The sequence below is a fragment of the Anguilla anguilla genome, chromosome 10, assembly GCF_013347855.1.
Source record: "Anguilla anguilla isolate fAngAng1 chromosome 10, fAngAng1.pri, whole genome shotgun sequence".
NCBI lineage: Eukaryota > Metazoa > Chordata > Actinopteri > Anguilliformes > Anguillidae > Anguilla > Anguilla anguilla.
In genome coordinates, this window is record NC_049210.1 from 27,173,675 (window position 1) to 27,196,098 (window position 22,424).

At 41.6% G+C, this 22,424-nt stretch overlaps 1 protein-coding gene across 12 annotated transcripts in view; it reads left to right on the forward strand.

Moving 5' to 3' along the window:
- The window catches only part of LOC118237336 (formin-binding protein 1-like), a 185,430-nt gene that overhangs the window by 92,815 nt on the left and 70,191 nt on the right, over nt 1–22,424 (forward strand). For 11 of the 12 annotated variants that reach the window (XR_004767148.1, XM_035435937.1, XM_035435926.1 and 8 more), the window contains 2 exons: nt 12,844–12,948; nt 13,236–13,364. The exons of the other annotated variant lie outside the window; for it this stretch is intronic. Coding sequence is in view for 10 of the 11 variants with exons in the window: in XM_035435937.1 (XP_035291828.1) it covers nt 12,844–12,948; nt 13,236–13,364 (234 nt within the window). In the remaining variant the exon portion in view is untranslated. The remainder of the gene's footprint in view (nt 1–12,843; nt 12,949–13,235; nt 13,365–22,424) is intronic. 12 annotated transcript variants of the gene reach the window in all.

Here is a 22,424-nt window from a genome sequence, read left to right on the forward strand (position 1 = left end):
TAGCTACTACGGGCCAAGGGTGGCTGCAGATGAAAAATTAAACCAGCCACAGATTTTTTACCAGCCAAATTATTGAAATTATTGCAACATCTTAATGTTTGTGGATATGGGTTTTCTTTATGTAGGCTAATCTCTCTACAGTCTGTGCAGCGCAGACAAGGTAGGCTTATTGGGATTTTAGACGCGTCATCAATTACCCATTTGAAATGAAACATCAGTCAGCCTAACATAAAACAAGTGATAATCACGTCGCGAATATGAGCACCGCTCATGTTTATTTTTGTTTAGGCGATGACTGCAGATTAGAATCCAGATCACGCAAATGTAACGGTACCCGCGGTTATAATGTATAGCACGAACTGAATTCAATAAGGTTGAGTCGAGTCGACCATATGAAACAGATGGTGCGATGGCTATCTGTTTTTGAAATAAAGTAGGCTACACCAAAACAAATACTTAGTTAACATTTTAGAAAAAAAAGATGTTTTGGTGATAGCACAATATATGAGCATTGACAGCGATATCATTTACACGGGTAAAATTCTCACACAGATTCTCAATACATCGTTCAGTGAACAGTTTATTAATAAAACATTTAGCCTACATGCATAGGCTGACTTAGGCTACACTCAACATATAGTTGTCAGCTGTGAGCGTGCGCCAAAAGTTTGAGCCTTTAGCATGAGCAGATTTGAGAAAGGCGGGTGGCGCGTAGCCTAGGCTAGCCTGCTGTGCAGACACCAATCAGAGCTGACGCGGCGCAATGAATCATATCGGTTTAAAAAATCTACCCGCATTTTCGCTTGTGTGTTCATTTCGGACCCTATTCTTACGTTAGATTTTTTATTTTTTTGGGAGTACTCAATAATTTAATGCGAGTACTCGAATATGGAAATTACTTAAATGCCCATCCCTAGTATCGACCACCCCATAGAGATTAATGGAACTTGTCTTTAATTGAGATCATATTGTAGAAGTGTCCCGTCCTGTGTATTTCAGGTTAATATGAAAAAGGCTGGTCCCAACTAGCATTTATAGCGATCCGTCACATATTCACAGTTGTAAACCAAGTTGCAGGAAGTAAAATAGCCATAGGGGAACAGTTGGAAACTGTGAAGCTGCATTTGCACCAATGTACTTCGCGATTAAGTAATTAATTAGTCTATAAATTGATATTATAAAATAGGTTGTATCAATATAACTAAAATGTATATGTAGGCCTATTAAGTTGGGTTATTTTCCATTTAGACAGTTATGTGTAATTTGTACAGGACTTGCAGTTGAATAGGTAACGGCGTCCAGTCCGCTTGAATAAATAGGAAATAAATACGGTAGCATTTCAGATGGTCGATAATACCGTCTCACGTTATGGGACTCCCGGATGGGCGTGGTTTTGCGGGACGCAGCAGTGCACGCTTCGGCGAGCGGTGAGCTCCGTGACTGTCTCAGCCCGTGCTCTGAGTGCACATTAGAATGTCATAACATGTGCCCCTTATCATGTGCCATGAAAATATTGGATGAAATTTACTGGCTAGCTAACGTTAGCTAACTGTTAACAAGCTAACTTTTAACAGGTTTCCTTTGTACGTTAAACAAGCCTCAGCCTCACGTGCGGAACTTGGTAATGTTTGCCCCATGGAGCTATAAAGAATGAAGTCACCCTAGTCTATTGTTAACATTAAATCGGTTAACCCTAACGTTAAATTATATAATCCTAACGTTACCAGTTTGTCAACAAATTTAAAGTGAATTTTATCATTAGCATCGTTAGCTGTTCGATTTTCAATCGGCGAGTGAATGTATGATAGCTGAGTTATGTGTGTGAGAGAGTGAGAGTGAAAGTAAAATCACAGTGTGTTCGGACAGTAACGTTAATCTTTGCTCTATGGGTTAACGTTTTAGTTGTACATATTTTCCAGTATAACGTTATGATGGTCAATTTGAGAATATATCAACAGTCAGGGTAAAAGTCATCAGGGTTGTATTGTGCTTTCAAGTGTGTTTTTGATATTATTTTGGGATTTTTGTTTAAACAAAACCCCCATATCACGTAAGGTAAGACAGTTTTGCTTCTAAAGTGAAAGTTTTTGTTGCCATTAGGGGACAGGGGGGGCTTTTCCACTTTTTTCCTCCGTTAAGCACTTGGCTAGCAAACTAGCTGGTTAGATAATTCGGCCTCCTTCTTGATGAACACAGGTTTTTTCTGTGGTTTTTGAACCCCCCAGGAGCAAAATATTAGGCTATTGTAGTTAGATAAATTTCTCTTATTTTTACATGCTAACATTACCTGTAGTTTCTTATAATATTATAATTTGATTCCGGGTAGATTTTGGTTGTACTCTGTTCTGAGGTACACACAATATTTCCTAGTGCAGGGGTTCCTCCAGTCATTGCTATTTAGTAAAAAGCTAGCCAAGTTAGTTGGTTACAACCAGAGGGATTCCGGGTAGTTCTTTTCAGTGTTATTAATTCAACGCTTCAAGGTTAGATAAATAAAAATAATTAATGCACTTTTAACTATTTACGATTCCACTCCGGGTAGTTTGTTTTCTTGTTACTTATTCAGCACTTAACGTTAGATAAATGACCCTTATTTATTTATTTATTTTTCCTCTCCGGTTTCTGCTGCTAGTTGTCCAGAGCCACCTGCACGTTTTTTAAAGTATGGTCTTGGTGCTTCTGTTTCGGCAGTAACTTAAGCCACGTTTCCACCGCAGGATCTTTCCCCAAGAACTAGGAACCTTTTGAGGAACTCAGTGCATTTCCACCGCAGGGACCAGGGCCTAAGTTCCGGGGACTTTATTTTACCCCCAAAAAAGTCAGTGCTCGGGGGATAGTAAGCCGCGTTTCCACCCAAAGTCCCAGGAACTACTTTTCAAGGAACTAAAGTTTCCTTCGGCCCATTGTTGTCTGCGTTTCCACCGCGGTCTAAAGACCCACGAAGATTAGGCGAATTAGTTCACTGACGTATGTAAAAGCGACGTCATCGACAGTCCATCTGTCCTATGATTTCTTCTGTAACCCCATACTACCACCGAAGTACATTATTTGCCAATAACCGGGACAGCCGGAGGGGTTTATTCCACTTATATACAACGGGTTACCAACAATGACTATATATGGTTACTTTAGTATTTATTGATTTTTATCGACTTAATCACCTGGAATTGAAATATTCTTCCACGGCCGTTTGGGCATATTATTTTACCGTTGTCAAGCAAAACTCTCGCTGGTAGTTCGACTTGGACCATTGTTATGCAACAAACAGGATATAACAGGCTAATATACAGATTGTAACTGTTTTATATATCCTCTCAAACACATTCATTATGTTTTTATGCGAACATTCACTTTCATGTCTTGACATCCGAGGCGACAGAATACATTCCACAAATAACTGGTAACAACAGCAGAAATAAAGCACACGTCGTAAGCAATTTGCTATTGAATCGCAAAATGGCAGGAATAAATAGAAAGAATACTCGGACTAGCGTGAAAATTTTTATTAATATTGCAGTGGTACAGCCACCATTTGCTTTCCTTGAAAGTTACTGCTAGCGGAGCAGCGAAGTGTGTCCTCCGGATGCGAACCATGCACCATGAATATAGTCCATGTCTAGTCTTCCTGGGCTGCGTCCCAAATCACTCCCTATTCCCTATATAGTGCAGTACTTTTGGCATCAGCCATTTTGTAGTGTATCCCATCTGAGAAACAAAATTGTAGCACACTATATAGTGAACTACTTCCGCCCCACAATGCACTGCAAAATGTAGGGTACAAGCTATGTACACTATCCGGAAGCCCAGCATCCCACATTACACTGCGGTAGGGCTTTACGGTTTTTTTCAACAAAGATGGCGGTTGGAAAAAGCAAGTGGTAGCTACTTGTATAAATGCAAGTTGTCCATAGTTATGTCAAATCATTAATTATATTTGCATATTCGATACAAAAAAGTCACCAATTTGAGTGCCAAGTGTAACGTTAATGGTTTTTCTCCGGAGAGCTGCTTGCTTGCTAAGAAGCTAGCTAATCTCGGTACTAGCAGTGCAACTCAAGCAAAACGTAATTTTCGGTCCCTGATAAAAGATTTTTGAACAGTATATTGCTATACATTTGGTCAATGCCTATATTAATGAATATTTAACCGAGAATTTCATATATACACATAAAGATTACGTTCAAAAAATATTTTATCAGGGACCAAAGACAACGTCACCTTCTCGCCACATCAAAAACGAACGCAATTTCCGTTATGGTGCGACAGATATTCAAAAGATAGTAGCGGTGCAGGGTGATGACAACAGTGTCCCGAAGCAAACGTTCGTTCTGCCGCTCACTCCCTATGTAGTGTGCTACATATTTTCCACCATATAGGGAATAGTGAATGAGTGAACAAGTGAGTCATTTGGGACGCAGCCATGGTCTTTTTGTGGAATTGAAGAATCGCAGAGTGAAATTATGGCAGTCTGAAAAAGCAAAAGGGACGATTACTAGAATTAACCTGTTATTTTACCCTGACAAAATGTGCGGAAGGTGATTTCTAGTTTGCCTTTACTGTATCCCCAATGTAAATTATGCAGAACTACCGCATACCTCACATAACTGTGTCAAACGTTTTGTCAATTATAACGAGTCAATTATAACGTAACAAAGAAAATATTCAGCAACCGAATTAAACCGAATGTTTTGGTACGTAATATGCTGTCCCAGCACGAATGCTTAACATTTTATAAAACGAATACTAAAGCAAGAAAAGAACAGAAGAGCACACGTTATAATCCTCAATCTTAATTTCTCATCTGTTCCAAGAAGTTGGCAGGCTATAACCAAAAGTAGGCTACTGCGCTGCATAACATACAAGTTTGAATTCAAGTTATTATTATGAAAATAAATCGGTTTGCGGCCGTAGATTTTTAAAAATGGCGGTTGAAATAAAATAGGCTACTGCGAGTAGTCGACCAATCAGAAATATTCAGCGCTTGCGCCCCACCCCAAACGTTCCGGTACTTTTGGAAAGTACTACCCCCCGAGCAGGGACTTTTTTGGGGGTAAAATAAAGTCCCCAGAATTTAGACCCTGGTTCCTGCGGTGGAAACGCACTGAGTTCTTCAAAAGGTTCCTAGTTCCTGGGGAAAGTTCCTGCGGTGGAAACGCGGCTGTAGCCTACTTTCCAAAAGTACCGGAACTTTTGGGGTGGGGCGTAAGCGCAAACATTTCTGATTGGTCGAGTAGCCTACTCGCAGCATTTTATTTCAACCGCCATTTTGTAAAAATCTGCAGCCGCAAATCCGATTATTTTCAAAATAATAACTTGAATTCAAATTTTTATGTTATGCTGCGCAGTAGCCTACTTTTGGTTATAGCCTGCCAAGTGCCAACGTCTACAGATGAGAAACTAAGATTGAGGATTATAACATGCATGCTCTTCTTTTCTTGCTTTAGTGTTAAGTCTGTTTTATAAAATATTAAGCATTCGTGCTGGGACAGCATATTACGTACCAAAACATTAAACCGGTTTAGTACGGTTGCTGAATATTTTAATCTGGATTTTCTTTGTTAGCCCGTTATAATTGACTCAAAACGCTTGACAGTTATGTGAGGGATGCGGTAGTTCTGTGTAATTTACATCGGGGATACAGTAAAGGCAAACAGGCAAAAAAAACCACCTTCCGCACTTTTTGTCAGAGTAAAATAACAGGTTAATTCTAGCAATTGTCCCTTTTGCTTTTTCAAACTGCCATAATTTTACTCTGCGATTCTTCAGTTCCACAAAAAGATCAAGAATTCTAGACAAGGCTAGACTAGACTAGACAAATAATATTCCCAAACGGCCGCGGAAGATATTTCAATTTCAGGTGATCAGTCGATAAAAATCAATAAATACTAAAGTAACTATATATAGTCATTATTGGTAACCCGTTGTATAAGTGGAATAAACCCCTCCAGGCTGTCCCGTTATTGGAAAATAATGTAGGCTACTTCGGTGGTAGTATGGAGTTACAGAAGAAATCATAGGACAGATGGACCAACGATGACGTCGCTTTTTCATACGTCAGCGGACTAATTAGCCTAATCTTCGCGGGTCTTTAGACCGTGGTGGAAACGCAGACAACAATGAGCTGAAGGAACCTTTAGTTCCTTGAAAAGTAGTTCCTGGGACTAAAAGTTCCGGGTACTTTGAGTGGAAATGCGGCCTAAGCAGTGAACACAACAGAAGGGAGAACTAATATAGGGATGAACACAGGTGCAAAGAATCACAAATCAACACAGGTGAAAGCAATAAGTCAACGGAACACAAAATACAATGACAATGTCGACCTCTGGCGACCCGTGGAGGAAGTGGCAGCCAATGATTATGTTGCCCTCTGGCGACCAGTAGAGGAAGTGGCAGCCACCCTCCTTACAGTAATTGACATTCTAATAAACATGAAAATAAACAGAATAACAAGACTTCAAAGCCAGTTTCAAGCTAGTATAAGCTGTAAGGTAAAAAAAATGTCACTAACTCTAAATGACAAATCTCTTAAGTACATTTTTTAAAGTGCAATATGATTCAAAACCAAAACAATCAAGCAAAAGTACAACAATATTTCTGAATCCTGACTATTGAAAACCCAGCAGCTTTAGAGTTTAGAACATATCTTTTCACATCTTGTATCTTATATCTCCTTCTAAAAGAAAACATGACATGAGTGTGAAGTATGACAGATCACAGATTTTTTGCCAGGAAAACCAGTTTATCTACTTTATCTGGCTTTAGAGTTGCCCTTTGGCATGTGACAATATTGCCACCAGTGTTGAAGACTCTTTCTGAGGGAGCACTTGTTGCTGGAATGCAGAAGTACTTTCTAGCTAGTTGGCCAACCCTTGGAAAGCTTCCCTTGTAGACTTTCCACCATCCATCTTGCTGTCTGCATTTGGTGTGGACAGGTAGGCCTTCAATTCCCCTCTATTGGCTCTTTTAAAGATGCGGAAGCAGATGTGGCGGCTGCAGCAGCACCTGAGGTTTTCAAAAAGCTGGTGTTTTCTTGGCTTTCTTTGGTGGTGCTTGTTACATTACATTACATTACATTACAGGCATTTAGCAGACGCTCTTATCCAGAGCGACTTACACAACTTTTTTTACATAGCACTTTACATTGTATCCATGTATACAGCTGGATATATACTGAAGCAATGCAGGTTAAGCACCTTGCTCAAGGGTACAACGGCAGTGTCCTTACCCGGGATTCGAACCTACAACCTTTCGGTTACAAGCGCAGTTCCTTACCCACTGTGCCACACTCCGTCCTTGTTCTGCCTCAATGCTCTGTGATGTGGAGGTAAACGGTCTAGGCTGAGCCGATGCTGCTGGATGCTGTGCTTGTACTGTCAGGAGGGACTCCAGCTCAGACACCACTCTGACTTGTAATCCCTCTGTCAACAAGTGAAGCCATATCCAACAGGTCATAAGTGGTGGGATCCTGATATTTGGCAGTGAGGTAATCGAGAATGGTTGTCTTCATTGTTTTTGTCAGTTCAGTGTCATCGTCGTCCAGGTGCAAGATGTTGACTTTCAACAGGTGAAGTACGGGCTTGATGTAAGACACACTTATGTAGTCCTCACCTGAGAGTGCATCTGTGAAGTCTTTTAGTGGACTCGGGGCCTTCTTAACAGAATCCAGCACATCAATTTCTTGCCATGAAGGCACCAAATGCCTCGTCTTCTTGTCTGCCTTCAAGACTTGAGAAATTGCCTTTTCCTGGTCCAATACTCTCTCAATCATGTTGAGTCTGGAACCCCATCGTGTTGGTGACTCAGTGATGAGCTTCTGTAGAGGTAGCTTCAGCTCTGTCTGTCTTTTTCTTCCAGCTGAAGGAGAATGTACTGACCACTTTATTGCAGAGAGATGTTGCACGATCAACACGAGGGTCTCTGGCACTTTTTTCTAATAAAAAGAAGAATAAGATTTAGAAATTAAATTTAACCTAAATCATACTGTACATTTTAATTCATAACGGTTTATATAAATGGTACTATTGTATTAAAACTGTCTGTTTTAATACAATAGTATCAGTAAGTCTGATTAGTCTACAATACTATATATATATATATATATATATATATACACACACACACACAGTCTTTTAATATAATAACATTTAAATTATATTGTAATAATGTATATTGTAGACTAACTGCATCATCTTACTCTGTTCTGTGTTCTTACTGTAATTTATAGTTATTTTATTAATATAACAGCATTGTTATTGTGAACCAACTGGCCTTATCTGAATGCCAGTAACAATATTTTATTTTATTCTGTCTGTGCCCAAAGCACTGCAGACGAGTCCAGCTGTTAAATTCCTAGGCCCTCACCATATTCGCCCCACTGTCTGTGGTCATTCAGGCCATGTTCTCCTCTTTTAGTCCCCAACATGCCAGTGCTTCCCTCAGGCCTTGTGCTATGAGCTCCCCTGTGTGGTCTTGTGGGAAGTATGTTGTTTGAAGACAAGCCCTGCACAGCTTCCAGTCGTGAATGAAATGAATGGTCAAACTCAAATAAGGTTCTGAAGTGCGGCTAGACCATAAATCACTTGTTATAGCAAAAAATTGGACGTTTTTAATTTTGTGTTCAATCTTGTCGCGGCATTCGGAGTACAGCAGTGGAATGGCGGTGTTGGAAAAATATTTGCGGCTGGGTAACTCGTAACGTGGATCAACTGTTTTGAGCAGTCTTTTGAACCCCTCATTTTCCACGGTTTTTAATGGAATCATGTCTTTGGCCAGGTAAAATATCACTGCATCAGTTACCTCTTTCCAACGCTTACTGGACTTCTCATACGGAGTACCTTTCGCAAACGCCTTCGTCAGGGTTGTTTGTTTTGGCTTTGTACCGCTACCGCTAGCCTCTAGCTGGGTGGCATGAGATCCCCCGATTGTTAGGCTTTCTGTGTGCTCTTTGGGGTGCTTTCTTTTGAGGTGATTAAAAAGGTTTGTCGTGTTGCCACCCGACGTACAAACATTTTCTTTGCAAACTTTGCAAATAACTTTGTTTTGCGCCATGTCGGTTTCGGAAAACCCAAACCAGTTCCATATCACCAACGTCAAATTTTTTTTAGGGACAAACTCCTCTGTGGTGTCCACCATACCGCTATGTTGTCAAATAAAAAAGGGGGAGGAAAATAAATCCAAGGCGCTATGTACTGTTTGCTATTATTGGTTTATTGGTGTGTCCGTTAGGGGAGGCGCAACAGGGACTAGTGAATAGTGTGATTTTAGGTTTGGCTGAGAAAACAACGTTGGATACCGTGTATGAGCGTTGTCAGTGCAACTGATAAAATGTGCAGTTTCACTGTAGCCCAATACTCCCGATCTCTCTGGAAAGGTAGATCGTGGAGACATTTTAATTGTTCACAATCTAATATCGTCATATCGCCCACCCCTAGATCCAGTGGTCATAGTTCACGTAGGAATCAACGACATAGGTAAAGGTAGGTTTGAGGTTCTGCAGGACAAATTTGTGGAGTTAGCGGAAAGGATTAGGAGCAGAACCTCCACGGTAGTTTTTTCTGGAATACTACTGGTAGCATGTGCAAATAGAGGAAAGCAACATTTTATTTGGAGGTTTAATACGTGGCTACAAACCTGGTGTAGGAAAGAGGGGTACAGGTTTATGGGGCACTGGGATTTCTTCTGGGACAGGGGTGACCTACAAGCACGACGGGCTGCATCTGAACCGGAGGGGTACTGCAGCACTGGGCCAGCATATGCTTAGGGTAACACAGGATTATTTAAACTAGGGACTGGGTGCAGGGAGGTCAGAGATGGAAAGGGTAGGGAAGAGCAGACTGCCAGGATGGAAGCTATCAGGGCTTCCTTTAATAGTGTGAACACTAATGAAGTCTTGTTAAAGCAAAGTTGTAGTAAGTGTGGCTTGGGACGGCGGGGGGTGAGGGAACGGGAGAGGATGTGTAGAAGTAACAATCTGAAATGTCTGCTTAAATGCTAGAAGTATTTTTTTTTTTTTTTTTGGAACTTGAGGCTGCTATAAATAGGGTGTTTATGACATAGTTGGGATTACAGAGACATGGCTTAGAGATGAGGATGGGGATGAATATAATATAGAAGGGTACAAACTCATTAGGAAGGATATATCCAGTAAGAGAGGTGGGGGTGTAGCTCTCTATCTAAAAGAAAATTTTAATGTGCAAAAAATTCCAGAAATTGACCAGCTTGTGCCTAGTGAGGATATTTGGATAAAGCTCATAGGGGAACATGAAAAGGCCCTTATGGTAGGCCAGCTTCAAACAGTAGTGTGAACTCAACGCTCTTTGGAAAAATAAAACAAGCTTGTCAGGATTGTGAGACTGTTATTATGGGTGACTTCAATTACCCTGCTATTAATTTGGAAATGATGACAGGGCAAGGAAAATGTGATGAAGAATTTTTAGTTTTTTGTTATAAATGAAGTTTTTTTGGCACAGTATGCACAGTATCAGCCCAAAGAGGGAAATAAATTCTGGATCTGGTGTATAAAGCCCTATTCACACGGGACTAGTATTACCTGGGGACCTCTAGTAACTTGTAATAATTGCGGAGGTCGTCTGTGATCTTAATCCCGTTCGAATCTGCCATGTCCATAATTTGTAAAGTAAAAATTCCACCGCAAATTACCTACCATATTCACCAAACACAGGCCATGTCCCGTGCGATTAGTCCCGTGCGAATCGGCGTCTCGGTGATTTGGGGTCGTATTTTACCGTTACGCAGAGCAGAGCCTTGACATTTCCAATCATATCCGGGGAGATAATGTCAGTAAATTCGAGCAAAATACAGAATTCGCTTATCCCGTGCGAATGCGCCGCATGAAACACAGACGTGGGGGGGTAATTTCTAAATCACATGGGGTCTCCGGGTAACACTAGTCCCGTGCAAATAGGGCTTAAGAAGTAAATCCCAAACGTTTCCTTCAATACTGTAGTAGGAAAAGGAAAGTCAAAGAGGATATCAGGTGCATCAAAAATGAAGAATTTATTGCTTTTTAAGAATAAAGATACTGATGATGCCTTAAATAGTTATTTTGCTGAGTTTTACGAGAGAAGAGGTTACTGGAAGGCATATTCAGTACTCAGAAAGTCTCATCAGATATTTAAATAGAGAATAAAGAAGTCCTGCATGAATTACTTAAACTAAAGGCAAACAAGGCAGCAGGTCCTGTTGGCATATACCCAAGAATACATTTTTAAACCATTGGCAGGTATCTTTAGACAGTCCTTAGAAACTGGAGAAATACCTGAGGACTGGAAGCATGGTAATATAATACCAATATATAAGAAAGGGGACCGTACTGATCCAGGAAACTACAGGCGTGTAAGTTTAACTTGCATAATATGTAAAATACTGGAATCTATTATTAGAGACAAGTTGGAAGTATTTCTTGAAAATAGCAACATCCTAAGGGATAGCCAGCATGGTTTTTGTAAGGGAAGGTCATGTCTGACAAACCTTCTGGTACTCTTTGAAGGAGCTACCAAGTGTTTTGATTATAGCAAGGTGTATGATATTATCTACTTAGATTTCCAAAAGGCATATATGAGAGACCTGTTAGTAAAATGAAGATGGTAGGAATTAGAGGATGTATTTCAGAGTGGATTTAGAACTGGCTACAGGGTAGAACACAAAGAGTAGTAGTAGGAGGGATATTATCTGAGCAGGGAGGTGTTAGAAGTGGAGTCCCACAAGGATCAGTGCTGGGACCACTGCTCTCTCATTTATTTCAATGACCTCGACAGGGACATAGAAAGTACATTAGTCAAATTTGCAGATGATACAAACAGGGAGGCCCAGCTAATAGGTTGGAAGCTACTAAAGTAATCTAAGAAGATTTAAATAAAATCCAGAGGTGGGCGGAAACCTGGCAAATGAAATTTAATATAGCCAAATGTAAAGTGGGAAATAAAAACATTAGACAGGATTACTTTATGGGAGGAACAAAATTGGAATGTGCTCAGTTTGAAAAAGACTTTGGAGTAATGCTGTAGCAGTAAAAAAAATGCCAACAGGATGCTAGGATATATAGCCAAAAATATTGAGTATAAATCCAAGGAAGTTATACTTATACAATACATTTGACCACACTTGGAGTATTGTGTGCAGTTCTAGGGACCGTACTACAAGAAAGATATATAGGCTCTGGAAAAAGTTCAAAGAACAGCGACAAAATTGATTCCTGGTACGAAAGATAAAAACTATGAGGAAAGACTTAAGATGCTTAACCTCTTCAAGCTTAGTAAAAGGAGAATCAGTGGTGATTTGATTAATAAAGGGGATCAACGGAGTGAACTACAAGAGATTCTTCAGGTTGAACATAAAGGGCACATAAAAGCAAATTAAGAAAAGGTAGATTCCATACAGACATTAGGAAGAATTTTTTCATGCAGAGAGTAGTCAATGTGTGGAATAGCCTGCCAGGTCAGGTAGTAGAGGCAGAAACTCTGGGGATTTTTAAGACTAGGCTGTAGGTTTTCATTTCGACCCTAATTTGGCGCACCTGATGACTGATTAGCAGCTCAGTGAGATCTCTAGCTTTTCAATGAGGTGTGGTTTGTTAGGGCTGGAATGAAAATCAATAGGATGGTAGATATCCAGGGTCAAGGTTGGTTACCATTGCTCTTGAAAATCACGAATTACAGGAGTGCAGTCTGACCCATCAGACTCCAGACTGATTTATCAAATATTTCAACTGAGCTCAGGGCTCAAGAGTCAAGAGGTGTCTCTGAGTAAGTGCATGTTTGAGATGGACTGTCTCTGTGTCACAGAGTAAACACAGGTTTGGGAAGGACTGTGTCTGTGTTTCAGAGTAAACGCAGGTTTGAGAGGGACTGCAGAGAGGCAGACAGGGCGCGGCAACATTTTGAAAAGATGGATGCTGACATCAATGTGACCAAGGCTGACGTTGAGAAGGTGAGATAATAAAAGATTGAGATATCACAGATAAGGAACATTGATTTGCCAGATATGGAAACTATAATTATGCATATTGTACGTTTGCGATACGTTTACTAACTAGCCAGTCCTACTAACTAGCTGCCACAATACTTGTTAGCCAAGACACAGCTTTTTGTTGTTACAGTGGGATTGCGTGTGTTCTGTGAGTGTGTGTGTGTGTGTGCATGTGTGTATGGTGTGTGAGTAATGTCAGCAGTGGGGCAGGGCATGGTCTGCATTGCATCTGTGGCTACTCTGCACAGGCAAGGCTGCAGGCCCAGATGAGAGCCCAGATTGCAGAAGACAGCAAGAGCGAGTATTCCTCTTGTCTGGAGAACTTCAACCAGGAACAGAACCAGCACTACCACACCCTTCTCCCGCTCATCTTCCAGGTAACACCACACCCTGCTACCACACATCTCTCGGGTAATAGTACAACTGTTATCAATCACCTTTCAGGTGCCACCACACACTTCAACTTCACATCCTTTGGAAACCACCTTATAAAGCTTTTTTTTTTCCAGCAGCGGCTGCAAAGTTTTGTTCTGGTGTTTCACAGGACGGTACCCTGACTATTCTTCTCACTCTCCTGAACTTCAGAGACAGTAGCCTGACATTCCTGCTGATTATGCTATATACTGTGCTGAGCTGCAGTGGGCCTCACAGCAAGAAGGTTGTGGGTTTGAATCTCGGTGTGTTCGCGTGGGTTTCCTCTGGGTACTCTGGTTTCCTCCCACAGTCCAAAGACATGCAGGTAGTCTAATTGGACACTCAAAATTGCCCATAGGTATGAGTGTGTGAGTGAATTGTGTGTGTGCCCTGCGATAGATTGGCGGCCTGTCCAGGGTGTATTCCTGCCTCTCACCCAACGTATGCTGGGGTAGGCTCCAGCACCCCATGCGACCCTGCTCAAGATAAGCGGGTATAGATAATGGATGGGATGTGCTGAACTGGTAGGTTAATGGCCACAACATAAGCTCAATGCTCTGTGCTTAAGGAGCTAATAAGCTTAGTTTCTCTTCCAGCTAGCTTGCTTTGGCATATAGATATTATCTCTCCTGGTCTAGCATATGTTTTTATTTTTGAATTTTATTCAAAGGAACATGGATTAATTTTTTATTTATGTGTACTGTTCAAATATATACAGACGAGTGGCAAATTAAAGGGAAAACCAACATAATGTGTCGTAGTAAGGTGTTGGGCCACTACGAGCCACCAGAACAGCTTCAGTGCACCTTGGACCATAGATTCTGCCATTCTCTGGAACTCTATTGGAGGACGGAACATCATTCTTCCAAAAGGTGTTTTGATGATGGTGGTGGAGAGCACTGTCTCAAACGTTGGTCCAAAATCTGCCATAGGTGTTCAATTGGGTTGAGAACTGCGAAGGCTGTACCACGATTCACATAATTTTCATACTCATCAAACCATTCATTGCCCCCTCGTGCCCTGTGGATGAGGGCATTGTCATCCTGTAAGAGACCACTCCCATCAGGATAGAAATTTTTCATCATAGAATAAAAGGTGATCACTCAGAATAACTTTGTATTGAGTTGCAGGGACCCTTTCGTCTAAGCGGACAACTAGACCCAAACCATGATAGGAAAATGCCCTCCAAAGCACAACAGAGCCACCTGACCCTCACTGTACGGGTCAAGCATTCAGGCCTGTACCATTCTCTTAGTGTATGCCACACATGCACTTGCCACATGTCAAGAATATGGTGAAGGATGATTCATCTGATCATATCACTTTTTCTACATCTCTGTAGACCTGTGCCTATGGTTTCTACACCACTGAGCTCTCAAATGTGCATTTGTCTTTGTAATGAGGGGTTTATGCACTGCAACCCTACTATAATATCCCTCTCTATGTAGTTGTCGACGGACTGTTCTCGCTGACACAGTCTGATCACGTCCTGCATTGACATTCTCAGTCACCTGAGGAAGAGCTGTTCTTATGTTTACTTCTGTTCTTATATATCACACTAAGGCACAAGCCTCACCGGTCATTGAATTGCCCTTTTGACCACTATTTCCAACCCTATTTACTGACGTTTTTCCCATTGATCTTAATGTTGTCACTGTTTGTATTAAAACACTAGCCAGTTGAGCAGTCTTTGTGACTAAAACTCCTGCTGGCTGTGCCCCAACAGTGAAACCACTTTCTAAGTCACTTAAATCTTTTCCTTTTGCCATTTTGATCCAGAATTGAGGTCAACTGGGCCTGCTTGACATTTTTATGCATGCCACAGAGCATGTATAAAAATGAGCATCAGATTTTAATTGCTTGATTGTATCCTGCAGTATACCTATATGGAAGTATCTGCCTTCGTCATGTTTCTCCACTCATTTATTCAGATCCTTTCATTTGTCACCTGTCTGTATATATATCAAGCATACCATACACTACTCTGGGTACTTCAAGAGAGAAATCGGTTGGCAGATTTAGTCAGTGATTGCAGCAGTGGTGTGCTAACGCTAGTTCTACTGTAGCAGAGATATTTGGCTTTAAATTAAAGCAGCGCTAAACTTTTTTACCAAGAGAGGTGCCTGGTCAAGAATGTTAATCCTGCGACACTGAAGTGGAAACTGATAATGAACTACTGTCGAAATTTGAGAGAAAAAAGAAGTTTGACACAAATGTAAATAAATACACACCCCCACTGCCAGACAATATTGATACCAAAGTGAAAATGTATCTGTCACTCCTCTGGCCTGCTGTTTAGCAACTGAATGATGTAGGAGGGGAGGAGGGATATTATTTTCTGATTCTTCTTATTCTTTCAGCATCCAAGATCAGTGGAATAAGCTAAATTTAAATTTTAGGCTACTGTCAGCTATTGTGCTACTGTGGAGAAATCAACGAGTGGTTAGTGGTTTTATTATATAGGCTAAGGGAAAAATGTATCAAGGCATATTACTTGCACATTCAGAAAAGTACTAAAATGTGCAAAACATGACAAAACTCAAAATGGACAAAAATAGTAATAGTAAAAAAGAAATACATATTACTGTTTTTTTTTGTAAAGTAATACACAGGTCAATTGCATTTTAGCAGTTGTCATGTTGTCTGCTCAGTTTAGTCTGTCTCAATTTCAGTGAAAAACTGAAAATATGTCTGAGCCATTACCTCCACAGGGTTCTAAAACTATCATTTATGTAACTACAATGCCCAACGTTATTCATCTCCACGCTAAATTCTTTATCAACTTTATCACATGATTGCAATGAATGAATTTAGTGTGATTATAGCTACATGTGCAAAACAATTAGAGCAAATTGTATCAAAGTGCTGGTCATTCAGTTTCTCAATAGCGTACCAGAGGAGAGAGCGACACATTCACACCTGGCTGGGTACCAAAACCTGCTGCCCATTTTCTTTTTGTGAGGGATTTTTGTGAAGAAAATGCCACAAAATGCCTGTATTTCTTTACTGATTCATTTTTTTTTCATTTTAAAAGCAGTAATTTTAAGGACAAATATTTTGGGGTTATGGAAGGAGGAGGGTATAGATAAGGCATTTAGAGTGTTGGAGTCATTTTAATTATTAAGTCTAAAAGTCTAATGGGGTCGCCTCTGCCTTTCTAGTAGGGTTGAGCCGAATACTCGGATGAAACGAGTATCCGGTACGGATAATGTACTTTTTACGAGCACGAGTACCATCCGAGTAAAATGTGTCAATATCCATACTCGTGATGAAGGAAAATCCTCATTGGGTAGCTGTGTCCAGTGTCCACATCGTTCCGTGACAGGCCAGCCGCACACAGAGCTCCTCCTCTACACAGAGCCTATACAAAGTTCACTGCTGCTGCGCCACACAACAATCTTGCCATCGTCACAGCCACTCTGTCCAAAGGGATCTATTATCTATTGTCATATATTCTGAATAAAATAAAGTTTGCAATTCTCAGATTCGGCTCAACACATTATTCTCACCATAGCTAAACACACATTTACTGGACATTCACACGTAAGCTCATATTACTGATTACAAACTGACATTTCTAGCTTGCTACTGTTGGGCTAACTAGCTGCTACAGTGTGGCTAACTAGCCAGTTATCTAGCGACTACATGCATGCACTTGTACATTTAGCGATCTCATACACACACTCTACTAGCATCATTGACATCCTAGCATTCTTATACATCCACTGTACTAATGCAATATCACTTTTGTGCACATTTAGATGTCGTCACTCACCTGAAATCACAAGACATACAGTACATCGTGGTTAGCCAACTGTAACCTGGCGCGCTCTGTCTACTACTGTCTTCACACCGTCAGCTCGTTCAAAAAAAAAAAAAAGAGTACCGAGTACCGGCATCTCTTTTACTGCTGCCACAGAGTGAATGCGATGATAAGAAAATGTTCGGTTACGCTGACCTATAAAACGCTATTCCAAAAGTAAAATTAGACATGTTATACATCGTTAGAAAGCTTGTACTCTCACCTACTGAATGAATTAATTGTCAATCAAGCCAGTCTGTACTAAAATGGGTGAAAAACGCCGTAAATGACACGTGTGGTATTACGCACAGCTATTTTGGAAGGTACCCAAGCATCACAAATGCGCGTATATTTCACAAACGGATTGTCCAAGACAATATATGACCACTCAGTCTCAAAAGGGACTTCTCTACACGTAAAACCAATGGTAAGGTTGTGTATTTATTCCCAGATATTGACTGTAGAATGACATGGTATCATTTTTTTAAATTTTGTCTCGTTTATTTCGTTATTCAGTGAGCAGCGTTTTCACTGCTGTATTGGCATATCCTAAGGCTATTGTTCGGTTTATGTTGTTGCTACGACGGAATACGATTTTTGAGTGGTGAAATAATATTTTTATGAATGCCCAGATAGACAATATTGTCCATTATGTTATGGGTGGGGGGTATAGTTGCAGATGAGACTGCAGGGAGGGGGTATCTGTTAAATGAACGACTACTAGGGGCTTTGCACTAAGAGGTTAAAATACCAACTTCCGGTTTAAGCCCCGCCCATTCCGAGTACGGATACGGATACAGATCATTTTGTTGGTTAAACAGATACAGATACAGATAATGGTGTACTCGCTTATCCCTACTTTCTAGTACTTGCCATCTGATTGTAGTGGTGGCTGGGTTTGGTTCTGCCCCATTTCATCTTTTACGTGATTGCTAAGAAACTGCGCAATAATGACAGCATTTTCAAATTAGCAACTTGACACTGTCTATTAACTTTTGGTGATGATTTAATTCAATCACTAATATGACACACACATTTTGACTTCAACAGAATATGTTCAAAGGAAAAACTGCTCCTCTGGGGTGCTTGTGCTCGTAGGTGCAAAAAAAAACAAAAACACATATATTGGGATGGCAGGTATGCCATCCCACCAAGTTACGCCTTTGCAGGGCAGCATGCCCCATACCTATACAGCACCAAGAGTTTGGCACTTTTCAGAGTTCCCCACAGAAATAACCACAACAGCCACAGACACTCAGCCCTTAAAAACATTAAATTCTCTGCATTCTCACCCCATTTCAACAAACAGAATTCATAAACAACTTCACATTTCCACACAATAAAGTCCCAAACTAAGGGTATTTTGCGTTTTTTCTCCTCCTCCTCCTCCTCCTCCTCCTCCTCCTTCTTCTTCTTCTTCTTGCTGCCTAGCCCACAAACAAAATGTCTCTCAATTGGACATTTTACCAACACCAGCAAATCCTTCACGAGCCAATCAAAATCTCACATACACAAAAAAAAAAAAATAGACATATCTTTTTACCCTAAAACATTTCCAGTCTAAACAGCTAGTCTGTTCGTGGTTCAGTGGTCAATTATTCAATCTATGGATCATAGGTTCCCAGGTTCAAGCCCTGCCTGGAGAAAGTTTTTTTAACCTGCTTTTTCCCTCACTAATAATTGTCTATTACTTCTCAATTATTGCTTTTGCACCACATCGGCTGCCATTCACCGAACGTATACACTGCAATATGATGTACCATCTACATGTTCAGTTAACCGGCTACAATATTGTCAGGCCATATGATTGAATGGGAGCTCGACTGTGCATACTGGCCTGTCTTCTTCTTTAAAACCACGGACACATTTGACCAAGACAATTCACGTACTGAACAGCTATATCATGGTGGCGCATTGCCAAAGTTACGGACTGGAGAGTATGAGGTTGAAGGATCGACTACCACCTCACCCTAACGCAGATCTTTTCATATTTTACACTAACATTTTCTTACACTTCTATTATCACCCAATAAATTTCCCAGCTAGTCCGTTTGTGGCTTAGTGGTTAATGTCACAGCCTATGGATCGTGAAGTTGCAGGTTCAAGCCCTGCTGGAAGCAAGATTCTTTAACCTGCGTTTTTTTTTCAGTAATATTGTCTATTACTTCTCAACAAGCTCAACATGTTGGTCTTAAAATGAGGTGTGGTCAGGCGCATTGCTATCTTGAGGCAGCGGAAAGTGATTGCGCGATTGACCAACAAAAACCTGGTCTTAAGGGCACGGTCACACATACGCAAAATGAACCACATACCGTGCACTTACATTCTACGCAAGCGAAGGGGTGAATAAAACATTTGCTTCTGTTGGCGACGCAAATTTGCGTCTTCGATTCACGAGTTCAACTTTGGTGAACTTTGACCGGCGAATTCGCAGCCTCAACCAATAGCAAAGTAGTGTGTGTGGTTGACCCCACTTGGCTGTAATTGGCTGTAGTTTTCTTAGTGACCCAGGATGGAGGAGACTTTGATTGTTGCTGTGTCGAACCAGCCGGTATTGTATGATCTTCAGTATACATTTTCCCGCAAAACCGCAAAACCAACAACCGCTCATGTGATATCACAACCGCTCATGTGACCAACAACCACAACCACTCAAACGGACTACAAAACAACAAACTGATTTCCATGTGCATCACATCCTGCACTGCCCACATTCAGCACGACAAGATACGAATTTCACCTCGGCAGGCGATGGTCATTCACCTGCATTCACACATGTGTGACCGCGCCCTATGTCAATGGCGCAGTATTTTACTGTTATTTTAAGGGCGCATTATTAAGATAGTAATATGTATCTACATAGGTGGGTGCACAATGCGTGATATTTTAAAAAAATACATGTCATAATGGTTAGTCATATTATATATATTAACATAATATTCATAATATAATATTTGGTGGAATCCTGCTGTTGCCGTAGATGGTCTGCTCGCGTGCTTCCACTTCGCGCACGAGCAGATCCGTTTCTTCTGCAGAGAAACGTTCTTTCCTACCACTTGGCAAATCTGCCATTATTATAGCAATCCGCCAAGGTGCAAGCACACCTGGCTTTTAAAGGGAATGGGAGATGACACTCTGATTGGTTTATTTCATGCCAATGATTAATTAAGAGACTAAGTACAACCCCTTTGAACCAGGCACCTTACTTTGCACTCAGATTATCCACCGTTAAACTAGCAAAAGTGGATTTGGACATGCCCTAAATGCACTTGCGCCATGCGCTTTAAACCGTGCGCTTATATCATTAAAATAGAGCCCTAAAAGTGCATCTCGGAGCAGGACAGAAGGGTACACAAGTTGCGACCTTGGGAGCTTTAATTCTACGAGCTTGCTGATAATCATTCACGCAACAGAAAGGCTGGGCAGCTAAATACATACATACCAATACAAATTGGACATATTGACGCCTATTCAATCATTCTTGACTCTCACAAACCCATCCACATTTATGTTTGGCCTGTCCAAGTACTGTATGCTTATACACACAGGGCCAAGTGACTTGAAACAATTGAGGAAACATTGCATTACATTACATGACAGGCATTTGGCAGACGCTCTTATCCAGAGCGACATACAACAAAGTGAATAAGCACAACCAGGAACAAGTGTGTCGAAAACCCTAGAGAGAAGTACCGTTCCAAGTGCAGGGAACAACCACATAGTTCAACTTGGACCCTGTAGGTTAAACTGATTAACACTAACACAAACGAGAACAGCAACAACGCAGTCTATGCAAAAATACAAGCAGTAGTTAAGACGAGTGCATTACCTAAGTCACCTACGAAACAGCTACCTAGTTACAACCCTAAGCTTACAGCCAATTTAGAGATTACAGGGAGTTAGGGAGGGATGGGGAGAGGTGCAGCCTGAAGAGGTGAGTCTTCAGTTGTCGCTTGAAGTGGGTCAGTGTCTCAGCTGTTCTGACCTCCACGGGGAGGTCATTCCACCATTGTGGGGCCAGCACAGACAGGAGAGCGCAGGAGCGAAGAGGGGGAGGTGCCAGGCATCCTGAGGTAGCGGAACGGAGGGGTCTGGCTGGCATGTAGTGTTTGAAGATCTTGTGGAGGTATGCTGGGGCTGATCCCTTGACTGCCTGGTATGTTTTAAATTTGATGCGAGCCATAACAGGCAGCCAGTGGAGGGTAGTGAGCAGGGGAGTGACGTGGGAGTGTCTGGGGAGGTTGACGACCAGATGAGCTGCAGCATTCTGAATGAGTTGCAGGGGTCTGATGGCAGATGCTGGTAATCCAGCCAGAAGAGAGTTGCAGTAGTCCAGGCGGGATAGTACCATTGCTTGGACCAGGAGCTGGGTTGAGTAGGTGGTGAGAAAGGGGCGGATTCTCCGGATGTTATACAGGAAAAATCTGCATGCCCGGCTTAACGCTGCGATGTTCTTGGAGAGAGACAACCTGTTGTCTATCACCACTCCGAGATTCTTGGCACAGGGTGATGATGTTACTAAATGGAAAATGGAAAAATGGAAATGGAAAAATCGAGGAGGGGAGAGGTTAGAGCAGGAATAAAGATTAGCTCTGTCTTTCCTGGGTTGAGCTTCAGGTGGTGATTGTCCATCCAGCTCTGGATGTTCCTCAGGCAAGCGGAGATGCGGGCAGGGACCTGTGTGTCCGATGGGGAGAAGGAGAGAAAGAGTTGTGTGTCGTCGGCATAACAGTGATAGGACAAGCCATGAGCAGAGATTACAGGGCCAAGGGATCTGGTGTATAAGGAGAAGAGAAGGGGACCGAGGACTGAGCCTTGGGGAACTCAGCGGCGATACTTTATCAGCCCAGGCAACCTGGAAGGAACGATCGGAGAGGTAAGACTCAATCCAGTCAAGGACTGTGCCGCAGATCTCTGTTGCTGCCAGGGAGGACAGGAGGATGGAGTGCTCCACAGTGTCGAATGCAGCGGAGAGGTCTGGAAGAATCAGGACAGAGGAGAGGGAGGCTGCTCGTGCGGCGTGGAGTGACTCACTGACCGAGAGGAGTGCAGCCTCTGTCGAGTGGCCAGGCCTGAAGCCGGACTGGTGGGGGTCAAGCAGGTTATTCTGAGAGAAGAAAGCAGAGAATTGGTTAGATGCAGCTTGTTCAAGTGTTTTGGATAGAAAAGGAAGGAGAGATACCGGGCGGTAGTTCTGGATGACTGAGGGATCTAGTGTCGG